General features: G+C 53.4%; 1 protein-coding gene across 1 annotated transcript; it reads left to right on the top strand.

The window, feature by feature from the left end:
- Positions 1–2,908: 2,908 nt before the first annotated feature.
- On the top strand, positions 2,909–11,864 carry ACTR1B (actin related protein 1B). The gene is made up of 11 exons (XM_035001718.1): positions 2,909–3,073; positions 5,093–5,157; positions 6,426–6,501; positions 7,572–7,697; positions 8,038–8,162; positions 8,396–8,612; positions 8,749–8,841; positions 8,929–9,103; positions 10,292–10,353; positions 10,609–10,649; positions 10,817–11,864. Exons 1-11 carry the CDS (start codon positions 3,026–3,028, stop codon positions 10,917–10,919), a joined length of 1,131 nt encoding a protein of 376 aa, XP_034857609.1. The 5' UTR covers positions 2,909–3,025; the 3' UTR covers positions 10,920–11,864.
- Positions 11,865–12,084: the final 220 nt, after the last annotated feature.

The following is a 12,084-nucleotide window of genomic DNA, read 5'->3' as shown; positions in this document are numbered from 1 at the left end:
GACATACAGACCAATGAACTAGAACAGAGAGCCCAGAAATATGCCCTCACATATGTGGTCAAACGATTTTGACAAATGCCAAAACCATTCAATGGGGAAAGGACAGTCTTTTCAACAAAAGGTGCTGGGAAACTGGATATCCACATGCAAAAGAATAAAGTTGGACCCTTACCCAACATTATATACAAAAAACCCAAAATGGGTCAAAGTCCTAAATATAAGAACTAAAACTATAAAATCCTTAAAATAAAACAGGGCAAGGGGTTGCCAGGGTGGCTCAGTTGGTTAAGCGTCTGACTTCGACTCAGGTCATGATCTCAGGGTCCTGGGATCCAGCCCTCCATGGGGCTCTCCTCAGCAGGGAGTCTGCTTGTCCCTCTCCCTCTGCCCCTCCCCGGCACGTGTGCATGCTCTCTCTCTCTCTCTAAAATAAATAAATAAATAATCTTAAAAAAAATGTTTTTAAATAAAACAGGACAAAAGCTTCAGGACATTGGATTTGGTGATAATTTCTCAGATATGAAACCAAAGACACAGGCAACAACAACAAAAATAGACAAATTAGACTTCCTGAAAATGCAAAAAATTTGTGCATCAGAAGACACTATTAACAGAGTAAAAAGGCAATCCACAGAATGGGGGAAATATTTGCAAATATCTGATAAAGGATTAATATCCAGAATGTGTAGAGAGCTCCTAAAACTCAACAACAAATAATCAATTCAGAAATGGACAAAATATTTGAATAGACATTGTCCCAAAGAAGATATACAAATGGCCAATAAGCACATGAAAAATGCTCAACCTCACAAATCATTAAAGCAATGCAAATCAAAACGATGATGAGATACCACCATATACCCATTATGTTGGCTACTAAAACAAAACCAAAACCAAAACCAGAAAATAACAAGTGTTGATGAGAATGTGGAGAAACTGGAACCCTCTTGGGCTGTTGTTTGGAATGTAAAATTGTGCAGCTGCTATGGAAAACAGCATGGCCGTTCCTCAAAAAATTAAAAATAGAACTACCATATGATCCAGCAACCCTATATATGGCTATATATGCCAAAGAATTGAAAACAGGGCTTCAAAGAGGCATTTATACACCCATGTTCATTAGGTAGTGTTATTCCCAGTAGCTAAGATGTGGAAGCAACCCAAGGTCCCTCAAGAGATGAATGAATAAGCAAAATGTGGTATATTCATACAACAGAATGTTATTCAGCCTTGAAAGGAAATCCTGTCACATGCTACAACATGGATGAACCTTGAGGATATGCCAAGTAGAATAAGCTAGTCACAAAAGGGTAACTATGAGGTATCTAAATGCATAGAAACAAAGTAGAACAGTGGTTGCCCTGGCCTGAGGGGAGAGGGAATGGGGAGTTACTGTTTAATAAGTACAAAGTTGCAGTTTTACAAGATGAAAAGAGTTCTGGAGATGGATGATGGTAATGGTTGCACATTACGAATGTATTTAATACCACTCAACTGTACACTTAAAAATGGTTAAGATGGAAAAAAAAATGGTTAAGATGGTAAATTTTATGTTGTGTGTATTCTGCCACAATAAAAAAAAATGAGGGGAAAAATATATATACAGAACAAGTTATAAACAATTCAATAGCAAAAAAAAAAAAAGTATATTGTAAAAAAAAGAATTCTCCCTTCATTCACCCACATTTACCAGTGGGCCCTTTCCCATGTGAGCCCTGAAGTTGCCTCATAAACTCTTTGGAGACTCTCACACATATAACATTTTGGACACTAGGTCTGGCTTTCTTTGCTTTGACTTAGCCCTATGTCCTGATGTGTTTCATATGAGATTATATAAAACTTCATTATTTTTAATGGTTGCACACTAGCCCATTTTATGAATGCATACTTATTATTCCATTTGCATAAAGTTCCTAAATAGGCAAAACTAACCTTTGGTGTTAATTCAGGAAAGCAGTCACCTCGGAGGAGAGGCCGGGCAGCGACTGAGAGGAGCGGGTAGCTTCTGGGGTGCTGCTCATGCTCGGTTTCTTAAACTCAGTTATGGTTATACAAGTGTGCCCACATTGTAATAATTCATTGAAATGTGATTTCTGCACTTTTCTGTATAATGTTGTGCTTCACTTTTACCAAATTTAATCTCACAGTTTAGTGGGAAAGGTGTAAGTAGAAGCAAATAACCATGGCTCAGTTTGGTAAATGAATTTAGGACTCGATCCCTTGCACCCTTGAGGCAACAGATCCCCGCGGGGCTGGAGGCTGCGGGCATGCTGACCTCAGCTGTTCTAGCTGGACAGCCCCGGACTAGTTACAGAGTTGCGAGGCCCCTCGGTCCCCACATCTGCGAAATGGGAATAAGAATACAGCTACCTGACAGTAATTGCAAGGATTTAATATAATCTATGTAAAATGGGTAGAAGTGCTCCGCAAACACATAGCATGTGTTCGATTAAAGCCAGCTACCAAGTTACCACAGAACTGTAATTTTTACACGGAAAAGGATTCTCCCCAGGGCTCGGTAAAGAAATGCTTTGGGTAAAATACCCAGCCCCGGCCTCCTCGGGGACTACGAGCTCACGAAGTAGCGTGGTCGCAGGTGCTGCCGCTCGGGAACGAAGTCTTCCAGGACAGGTGACTCTCAGAACCCCCTAGACTCTGCCCGGGTCCCCTTTAAGAGCCGAGCCATGACGTCACCCCCGCCCCCCCAAAACACTGCGCAGCCTACCTTGGAAGCGCTCCTGCAATACTTCCGGGAGGCCTCAATTGGCTGGTCAGGACCCAGAGGCCCCGCCCCTTTGCCCGCACGCAGCAGGCCCGGGGCGCCCGCCGTCAATCCGCACGAGTGGGAGCGGTGATTGGCCGGGGCGGGGGGGCGCTCTCCAGCAAGGCCCGCGGGGCTAGCGTAGGCTGCGCGCGCGGGATGGGAGGGGCGCGGCACCGTGGCTAGAGCGGCCGCGCTCTAGGTCCGCACGCCCGCCGGTCGCTCCTGCAGCCCCCCGCTGGGCAGGGCCGGCCCGGCCGGGCCATGGAGTCCTACGACATTATCGCCAACCAGCCCGTGGTCATCGACAACGTGAGGCCCGGCAGTCGGGGGGAGGACGGGCGCCCTGCCCCCGGGGGCGCACGCGGCGGCGCCGGGAGGGACCCCCGCCAGTCTCCACTAGTCCTCCACGCACTGCCCGCCCGCCACGTCCGCCTAGGGCTCTCCTGCTCAGCTGGCTCTGTCGCCCGGGCCTTGGGGCCAGCCCCTCCACCGGTGCAGCGGAGCTCCTGCCCGAAGCGCCCCCCCACCCCCGACCCCGAGCCCGGCGGGGGCGTACTGGAGAGGCAGGGGATCCATCTGTCTGGCGACACTTGATCAGCATCCGGAGTGCTGGAGTGACAGCCCGACGGCCCAGCCATGCACCCGTGTGTCAGGCCTGGGGATGCACTCTGAGCACTGCTTGGTTGGAAGGGGGGTCACTGGTTAGGTTTCGGCCCCAGCCCCTTTACTCCCTTCTCGGGCTCTGGGTGCCCCTCCTCGTGGAAGAGGAGAGATAGCATTTGTCCTTTTGCACAGTGCTGGTCTGATCTTTCAGAGAGAATTCGCTTGGTGACCTCTACAACAGCACTTCCCAAGAGGCTGCAACTCTTAGCAGGACGCCCAGAGTGGACAGGCCCTACTGGGCTCTTTGACTGGTCTGCCAACCACATATCCACCATCACCTGGTTGGCCACTTGGCTACTTTGACCCTCTCCTTAAGTACTCCTTGCCCGAGCTGAGCAGAAATTCCACAGCTAGCAGGACAGTGGGGAGAGTTCGGATAATGGTTTGGAAGCTTCAGAGAAAAGTTGCCTGGCTTCCTTGTGGCCTTGTCCTTCAGCACTGAGGTTCAGCATGTTTTCAGCTGGCCTCTGAGGATTTCTGACCTCAGAACTTTCCGGTCCATGGGAGGAAAATGAAGGGCAGGAGATCTATAGATCTGCCCCTAGCTGGGTACCTGCCTGAGCTGTGTGTGCCTTGGAGTTTTTGATTATGACTCACTCCTCTTTCTGGGATGTGTCTCCCTCCCACATGACCCCCATGTAATCCTGAATGGCTTCCCCCCCCCCTCGGAGTATCCACGTGGGCTCCTTGAATCACAGCAGGGGATGTTTAATAAGAAGGCTAGAACTGGGCTCAGAGGTCCTCTCCAACAGGCTACAGGAAGGACTAGGACACTTCCTTTCTTGGTGGGCAGATCATTCACTTAGGCTAACCAACAGGCTTAGGAGTTCAGAGGACAACCTTCCTGATCCCCGTGGGCTTCCAGCCCCTCCTCTCTAACGAGAGGATGTTTATTTCTGCACTGCACCAAAAGGTTGTGACGGTGATCTGTGGGAAGTGAGGTTGAGAGGCTGATTCCTTCATTAGTGGGAGGTTTCTAGATCAGGTTCCCTTTAAGATCCTAAGTCTAGTTTCCATGCTGGAGCAGTGGCGGGACCAAGTTCTTTACCTGTAGTCTTTGGAGAAGCCACTTGAAGAGAGGTGCCGGTTGTCACTGTACACAGTGATCTTCCCCGGGTGGGTCCTGTATGAAGTCAATGTCTGCTGGGATGGGAGGTGGGGGTGGCCAGGGGCTACTGAAAAAAAAAAACTATGCTTGGAGGTTGCTTCTAGCTGACTTTGGGGAGTAGCTTATGCTGCTATGGATTCTTCCTGCCTGGAACTGACCCTAGAGTGTGCAGAGGAGGATGTACTTCATGTTTTCTCAATCTCCACAATATTGACATAGATAGATAGTTCTAGATAATTCTTGGTGTGTGAGGGGCTGGCCTGTGTATTGTAGGATATTTAGTAGGATCCCTGGCATCTACCCCCTAGGTGCCAGTAGCCCTCCCCCCCTGCTCTCCCCTCCCCAGTGTCCAGACATTGTCAAATTTGGGAGAAGGGGTGTAAAATCACCCCCTAGTTGTGAATCCCTGGTGTCCTTGTAAATGATCTTGCCCTCTTGGCAGGATCTCAGACTTCCTCCGCGGGCTGCCATGATGGAGCAGCCAGTTCTCTCTACTGCAGGGCACTGCCTTCATCTGGAGGTGTATGTCAGGAGCTAAACATTGTTTTTCCTTGCAGGGTTCGGGGGTGATCAAGGCTGGCTTTGCAGGAGACCAGATTCCCAAATACTGTTTCCCAAACTAGTAAGTGTTGCTCAGGCAGCAGCCCGAACCTTTTTGTTGGATTCCTAGAAGAACATTGGCTCTCTGTCACAGCTCTCTTTGAAGCCAACTCTTGCCCCCCACCTATAAGGGAAAACACCAGACTTGTGAGGCTAATGCTGTTACCGGCTCTGGAAGGACAAGACAAGTGCTGTGGGCTTCCTCCTCTTTGAAGTCTCATTTTGGTCCCCCCTTGAGCCAGGGAGGAAGGAGAAGCCACCAGCATTCTGTTGGGAACAGGGTGGCATAGCAGCAGCAAGAATGGAAGGGAGACAGCTCTGGGAGCAAAACCTAAACCCAGAGGAGAAAGAGTGGAGCATTAATGCACAGCCATCCTTTCCTCCCAGGCAATGTTTCTTTCAGAGCTTGTTTATTTTCCAACTCTAGAAAATAATGGGTTTCGGTCAAGGGGAGTGTTTCCCCTGAATAGAGCCAGTGACAGTAGGAGTAAGAGGGGGGAAAGCACGAAATAAACCTGGAGTGCTCCTTCGGCTACTGTAGCCCATTGGGAAGTTTTTCCTAGGTGGTGCTTCTTCTCAAATCCTGGAGGTTTTAGAGGGATTGGCCTAAGCAGGGGCATTGGGAGGTCCCAAAGTGGCTGGCTATACCAAGAACCCCAGGCCTGGTCTGGGGACAGGGCCAGTTTGGAGCACCAAGCACTCAGTAGGGCTTCAGCTTTCTTTTCTGAACCCCACTTCGGTACAATTAAAAGTTCCTATTGATGTGCAGGGAACTTGGGGCAAATTTTGGAATGGTAGGTCGTCCAGTCTTCCAAGAACTGAATCTGTATTCTGAAAGCCCTGGCAATGGGCAGGGGCAGGATCAAATGAATGAGAGAGGGGTGCACAAGGGAGCCATGACCCAACTTTGGGACCTTGGTCTGTAGACAGTGGCGGCAGCCCTGCCCTCCTGAAATCGAGAGCGTGGGCTGAGTCATTGTGGCTACAGAAGCTGACCCTCTGCCAGGGCTGGACCATGAAGGGCCCGAGATTCCAGAGCTCTCCGCCTTCTCTGGGAGGGAGGGTGGGTAATGGAAAGGATACCTTTTCTTCTGACCCTGAGCATGCCATCCTGCCGAGGCCTGCTCTGTAGGCCCATATCCCCTAGGCCTGGGTTCTGGCCTTTGCCACGTGGCCACGTCCAGATGCTTTGGAGCAGTTACCCTTTGACCACAGAGTTAGACTGGTTTTCCTGGACGTGGGCTCACCCACGCCCCCCACCCACCTTGCTGCCTCGACCTGTCCTTGCAGTGTCGGGCGCCCTAAGCACATGCGAGTGATGGCTGGAGCCCTGGAGGGGGACCTCTTCATTGGACCAAAAGCAGAGGTAACACCTGTGGGGCCTGCCTTTGCCTGGGCTTGGGGTCTTCATAGTCCCGGGAACATGGGCTCATGGTCAGAGCTATACCTCCCGAGAGGGAATCTGTTTTCTGGGGCCATCTGTCTGGTATCTTCCTGGGCTCTCAAGGCTCCAGCTCGGAAACGCCCTGAGATGGCACGAGGGTTCCTGTATGGGGGAACAGACTACTTCAGGCCCTGTCTTGTAGAGCGATTTGGAAGCTACAGAGGAAAGAGTTGATTAAGAAGTGACTTAAGAGTCTGGATCCCTCAGACTTGATGACTGATAGAAATGAGTGTCGTGGGGCCACCTCTTACACTCCAGGTGGGGTGGCTTGTCTAAGTGCTGCACGGCCAGAGGAGGCCCCGGGGGGAGGAGCGGAGGTGTAGAGGGGCAGCAGCAAGTGCAGTTTAGGCACCTGGGGGACACAGTGGGAGGGGGCCTGAGCCAGGGGTGCAGAGATGCGGGCCTTTCAGGAGGTGGGGTCGGTAGGAGCCATGGCTGTGGGTGAGAGGGGTCCCGTGGTGTTTGGTGAAAGGGGGCACGTTCTGGGGGGCCACCGAAGGGCAGGTCCATGCAGGACGTGTGAGCAGTGGCTGAAAAGCTGGAAGGAGCAGTGAGCAACAGGTGACCACAGGAGAGAACAGCGTGGGATGGGCCACAAGGCGGCTCCTGGCACGGGAGCAGTCACCGCAGAGTGGTGGGGAAGGAAACTGGGCAGTGTGAGGGGAGAAGAGGGGAGAATGTGTTGGCGGCAAGTAGAGAAGCCCCCGAAGCACAGCCAGGGGAGGAAGGGGAGGACTAGCATGGGAGGGAGCACATCACCACCCTTGCTGTCCCCTGCCAGTTGAAGCTGACTGGGCCCTGAGGGCCTGAGAAGCTGCTGCTGGACAGAGGAGCCTGTGCTGAGTGTAGGACCTGCCACCAGGCTTGGGGACACCCAGGAAGCAGTGGTGGTTCTATTCAGGGCAGATGAAGGGGCGGCTTCCAGGAGGGCGGAAAGCAGTTGCTGGAGAGGGGCCCGGCGCTCCGGCTGACCTTCCCACCTTACCCCGCAGGAGCACCGGGGGCTGCTGGCCATCCGCTACCCCATGGAGCACGGCGTGGTGCGGGACTGGAACGACATGGAGCGCATCTGGCAGTACGTCTACTCCAAGGACCAGCTGCAGACTTTCTCCGAGGAGGTGTGACAGGCGGCCCCGAATTCCCCGCTCTGCCCTCGCTCTGCCGTCTCGCTGCTCTTTCCTTCCTGGTTGTGCTGCCCCGCTTCCTCTGCATTTTATTAGCGCCTGCTGCCTCTTCGTGGCGTGGATGCGGGTCCGCACAGTCGGTGGCTGCCAAGTCGAGCTCTCCAGAGAAAGCGGGATCTTTGGAAGGGGAACTGCTGACAGTGCACTGTTGTCCTCGGGCAGGACGGCAGACTGCAGTGGCCTGTGCTCGCAGCGGGGGGTTGACCGGCTGGGAAGATCCTTCTAGGACCTAGCACGTTGTCTGCGCATGCCTAAACCCTGCCATCTCTTGTAGCATCCTGTTCTCCTAACGGAGGCTCCACTCAACCCAAGTAAGAACCGGGAGAAGGCAGCAGAGGTGTTCTTTGAGACCTTCAATGTGCCAGCCCTGTTTATCTCCATGCAGGCCGTGCTCAGCCTGTGAGTGCTCCCCAAGCCCTGGGGGTCTCCTGGGACCCCGTCCTCCCTGCGGCCGTCCTCCTGCTCGTGTCTCACTTCCCCATAGAAACAGCCCTCTGGTAACTGTTCCTTTGGGGAGTTCCTCAGGTCCCTTTTTCAGATCCGATAATGCACATGTCCCAGGGTCCCTTCCAGGGGTGAGGAGGGCCCTGTACCTCAGTGGCTGAGATGAAGGGATGCTGACTTGGTGACAGGTATGCAACAGGACGCACGACGGGAGTGGTTTTAGACTCGGGGGACGGGGTCACTCATGCTGTCCCCATCTATGAGGGCTTTGCCATGCCGCACTCCATCATGCGCGTGGACATTGCTGGCCGTGACATCTCCCGCTACCTCCGGCTACTGCTGCGCAAGGAAGGAGTTGACTTTCACACCTCAGCCGAGTTTGAGGTTGTCCGGACCATCAAAGAGGTGACAGACGGCAGGAGGGTGTGGAGGCAGGCTGGGTGCGGCAACGGGACATGGCGGCACCAAGGCGTGAGGTTGAGCCCCGGGTGTGGGTTTCCCGGTTGCAGCCTTCTGAGCGTTGTGTCCCTGCCTACCGCAGCGAGCCTGCTACCTCTCCATCAACCCACAGAAGGACGAGGCTCTGGAGACGGAGAAGGCGCAGTACACCTTGCCAGATGGCAGCATGCTCGACGTAAGTTGCCCGGCCTGGCACTGGGCGGGTGGCGGTGATACTGGTATCTGGAGGAAGAAGAGGCCCCCTCAATCTTGTGTTCCAAAGGTGGGGCCAGCGCGGTTCCGGGCCCCTGAGCTGCTGTTCCAGCCAGACCTGGTAGGTGATGAGAGTGAGGGGCTCCACGAGGTGCTGGCCTTCGCCATCCACAAGTCCGACATGGACCTTCGCCGGACGCTGTTTGCCAACATCGTGCTTTCGGGTGGCTCCACGCTTTTCAAAGGTAGCCCCATTTGGGAGGTGGCGATCAAGACTAAGGTACCATCAGGACTTAGACCACAACCCCCTCCCTGGAGCCTAGGACGTGGCCCATTTTCTATTGGCTTTTTGGTACTCAGCATTTATTTATTTATTTATTTATTTATTTTAAAGATTTTATTTATTTATTTGAGAGAGAGAATGAGATAGAGCATGAGAGGGGGGAGGGTCAGAGGGAGAAGCAGACTCCCTGCCGAGCAGGGAGCCCGATGCGGGACTCGATCCCTGGACCCCGGGATCATGACCTGAGCCGAAGGCAGTCGCTTAACCGACTGAGCCACCCAGGCGCCCAGCATTTATTTTTTTAAGAGAAAGGCTTAAAATTAAATTTTACTGACTTTGTAAGTAGGTGATTGGTTCACATAAGATCTGAAATGTGTGAGATGACGTCTCCCTTTCCCCACTGTCTTGGTCGCCCCGCCCCCTCCCCTGGCAGGTACGGGTTCCTCAGCTGTGCGCTCAGTAGCACTGTGCAGGTGAAAGCAAAAGTGCGTTGCCCCTTGCTCCCGCTTTTACACCCTCATAACACGCTCCCCACGCTGCACACCGTGTATTTGTCACGTAGCCCCATATCTGGAAGGTCTTTCCCCATCCATGTGAGCTCTTTCATACGGCCATGTGGTGTTTCACTGAATGGATGCGAGGTTGTTGCAGCCATCTCTAATCACAGACGTGCTGCATCGGATAACCTCACACAGTAAGAATATCCCTAAAGGGGAAATCCCAGGAGACTTGCTGAGTCAGAGGGTGGGCATAGGTTCTTGTTATCTGGTAGATACCGCCAAAGTGAGTCCCCCAGGGCCCTCCCAGCACTGCATGTGATCTTTGCCTCTGTGATGGGCAGAAATGGTAGGTATTTTCCCCTGATTTGTCATTTACCTGTGACTTTGCTTTGGATGGAAGAATGCAGGAGCCAGACCGAGGTGTGTGACTCGGGGTTCCCTCTCACGCTGCCTCTCTGAGGAAGCTGGGCCCACTTCAGGCATGGTGCTCTTTCCTGCCCTTGGGGTGGCTCGCCCCCCTTCTTGATCCTGGAAAGAACTAGTAAAAGAAGGCTGGCAGCAGCTGGGGACACCAGAGGGTAGAGATGGGGCTGCTAGTGGTAAGGGGGTTCAGATATGGGCTCTGGGCTCAGCCAGCCTTGTGTTCACAGGCTTCGGTGACCGATTGCTAAGTGAAGTGAAGAAGCTTGCCCCAAAGGATGTCAAAATCAAGGTGAGGTTACAGGGAGCCCCATGGGGCATGGGGGTGCTGGGCAACCTTGACTGTGGGGGAGGAAAGGGCAAATGCCACCTCGACATCCTCTCACTCCCAGCTCAGCTCGGCCGCCTCCTCCATGTCTGGCTGCTCCCACTGCTCCCAGCTGATGCACTTGCTACCTGGCCTCGGGCCCTGAGGGAAAGGTTCCCAAGGCTGGGGTGGGGGCTGCCGTGTGGGGTGGACAATTACATTGCTGCTTGTTCCCTCTAGATCTCGGCCCCTCAGGAGCGGCTGTACTCCACGTGGATCGGGTGAGGCGGGGCTCACGGGGAGGGCTCTGGGAGGAGACCATTGGCCCAGGCCAGGTGGAAGTGGGTGGATTTCCCTCCCAGGTAAAGGAGATGGAGCTCTGAGTGCCCAGAAATGGCCGATGGCCGAACGCTTGGGTCCACAAGAGTCTATCCCTCCCTTCTCACAGTGGCTCCATCCTGGCCTCGCTCGATACTTTTAAGAAGATGTGGGTATCCAAAAAGGAGTATGAAGAGGATGGCTCCCGTGCTATTCATCGTAAAACCTTCTAGTGCCCGAAGAGGTGTAGCGTGGTGGGAGAGTGGGAGCAAAGGGGAGTCAGAGCCCTTACCCCTTTCTGGTCTGGGCTCACATCCTAGGCCTAGAGTCCCCTGCATGCCCTGAACCCTGGGCAGATGGGGCAGCCATGCTTCCCTGCAGCCCTCCCCTGCGCACGCGCACACACACACACACACACGCACACAAACCTGCGCGCACACACACAGAGTAACATTTAGCTGCATGGATGGAGTCATGAGCTGGAACTTAGGAATTGAGGAGCCCAGCTTTGGATTGTTCCAGGAGTCTCCCCTGGCAGGGTCTTGTTCTGACCCTTGGGGCTGCTTCCCTAGGCTCCAAGGCCAGGATCCCTGCCAGAGCCAGAGTGCCTGGATGCCTGCGTAGCTAGCCTTGAGGCGTGGGTGGAGGGGTGGCCAGCGGCTCCCCACTGGTGTGTCACCGCTTCCTGTGCCACACCTAGGCATCCCTTACCCTATCGCATTCAGTCCTCCTGTCTTCCTAGGTGGATGCCTTGGTGTAGGCTGAGGACTGGGCAGTCTTCCATCCCCAGCCAAGGGTCTGGCCCAGGTACAGACCCTTTGAGCCAGGGCAGAGGATCACTGGGTCCGGGTGGCCACAGTTTATTGCGGTCTCCCTTCAAAGCACTTCATTGACACTGCTCCCTCTCCTTTACCTTAGTGCCCGGGATAGGAAAGGGTTAACGGTCTTCCATTTGTTGAGAGGAAGCCACTTAATCTGGAGTCAGACCTAGAGGGAGTAAGGGGGGCACATTTCCTTTTCCCACCTCTCCCATGAAGGAGGTTTTCATTGACCCTGTGGCCAGGACCCCTACTTCCCTCTCCCAGATGTGTACAATAATTTAACACAGTTGCCTGAAAACTTTTTTTGTAAATCATTATAGTAATAATTATGGACAAGGCCTGGTGCGTGGCTCTGTTTCCTTGTGGTTCTTTGTGTTGTTGTTCACTCATCCATCCCTGGGGACTTTGAGAAAGGACCAGCAAGAAGGCAGCATGGTACTGGCTCTAGCTCAGAAGCCTGAGGGTTTCAGTGGTTGGCGGGGCAACGTGGCACAACCTGGGAGGCCCCAGGGGGTTGGGCTCTCAACCTGGTGGTAGAATTCCCCTGCCTCATTACCCACTTGCTGCAATCCACCAG

The sequence above is a fragment of the Mirounga leonina genome, unplaced genomic scaffold (assembly GCF_011800145.1).
Source record: "Mirounga leonina isolate KUSES-001 unplaced genomic scaffold, KU_Mleo_1.0 Mir_125, whole genome shotgun sequence".
NCBI lineage: Eukaryota > Metazoa > Chordata > Mammalia > Carnivora > Phocidae > Mirounga > Mirounga leonina.
The sequence above is the reverse complement of the archived record's forward strand: the minus strand, read 5'-3'. Positions and strand labels throughout refer to the sequence as shown.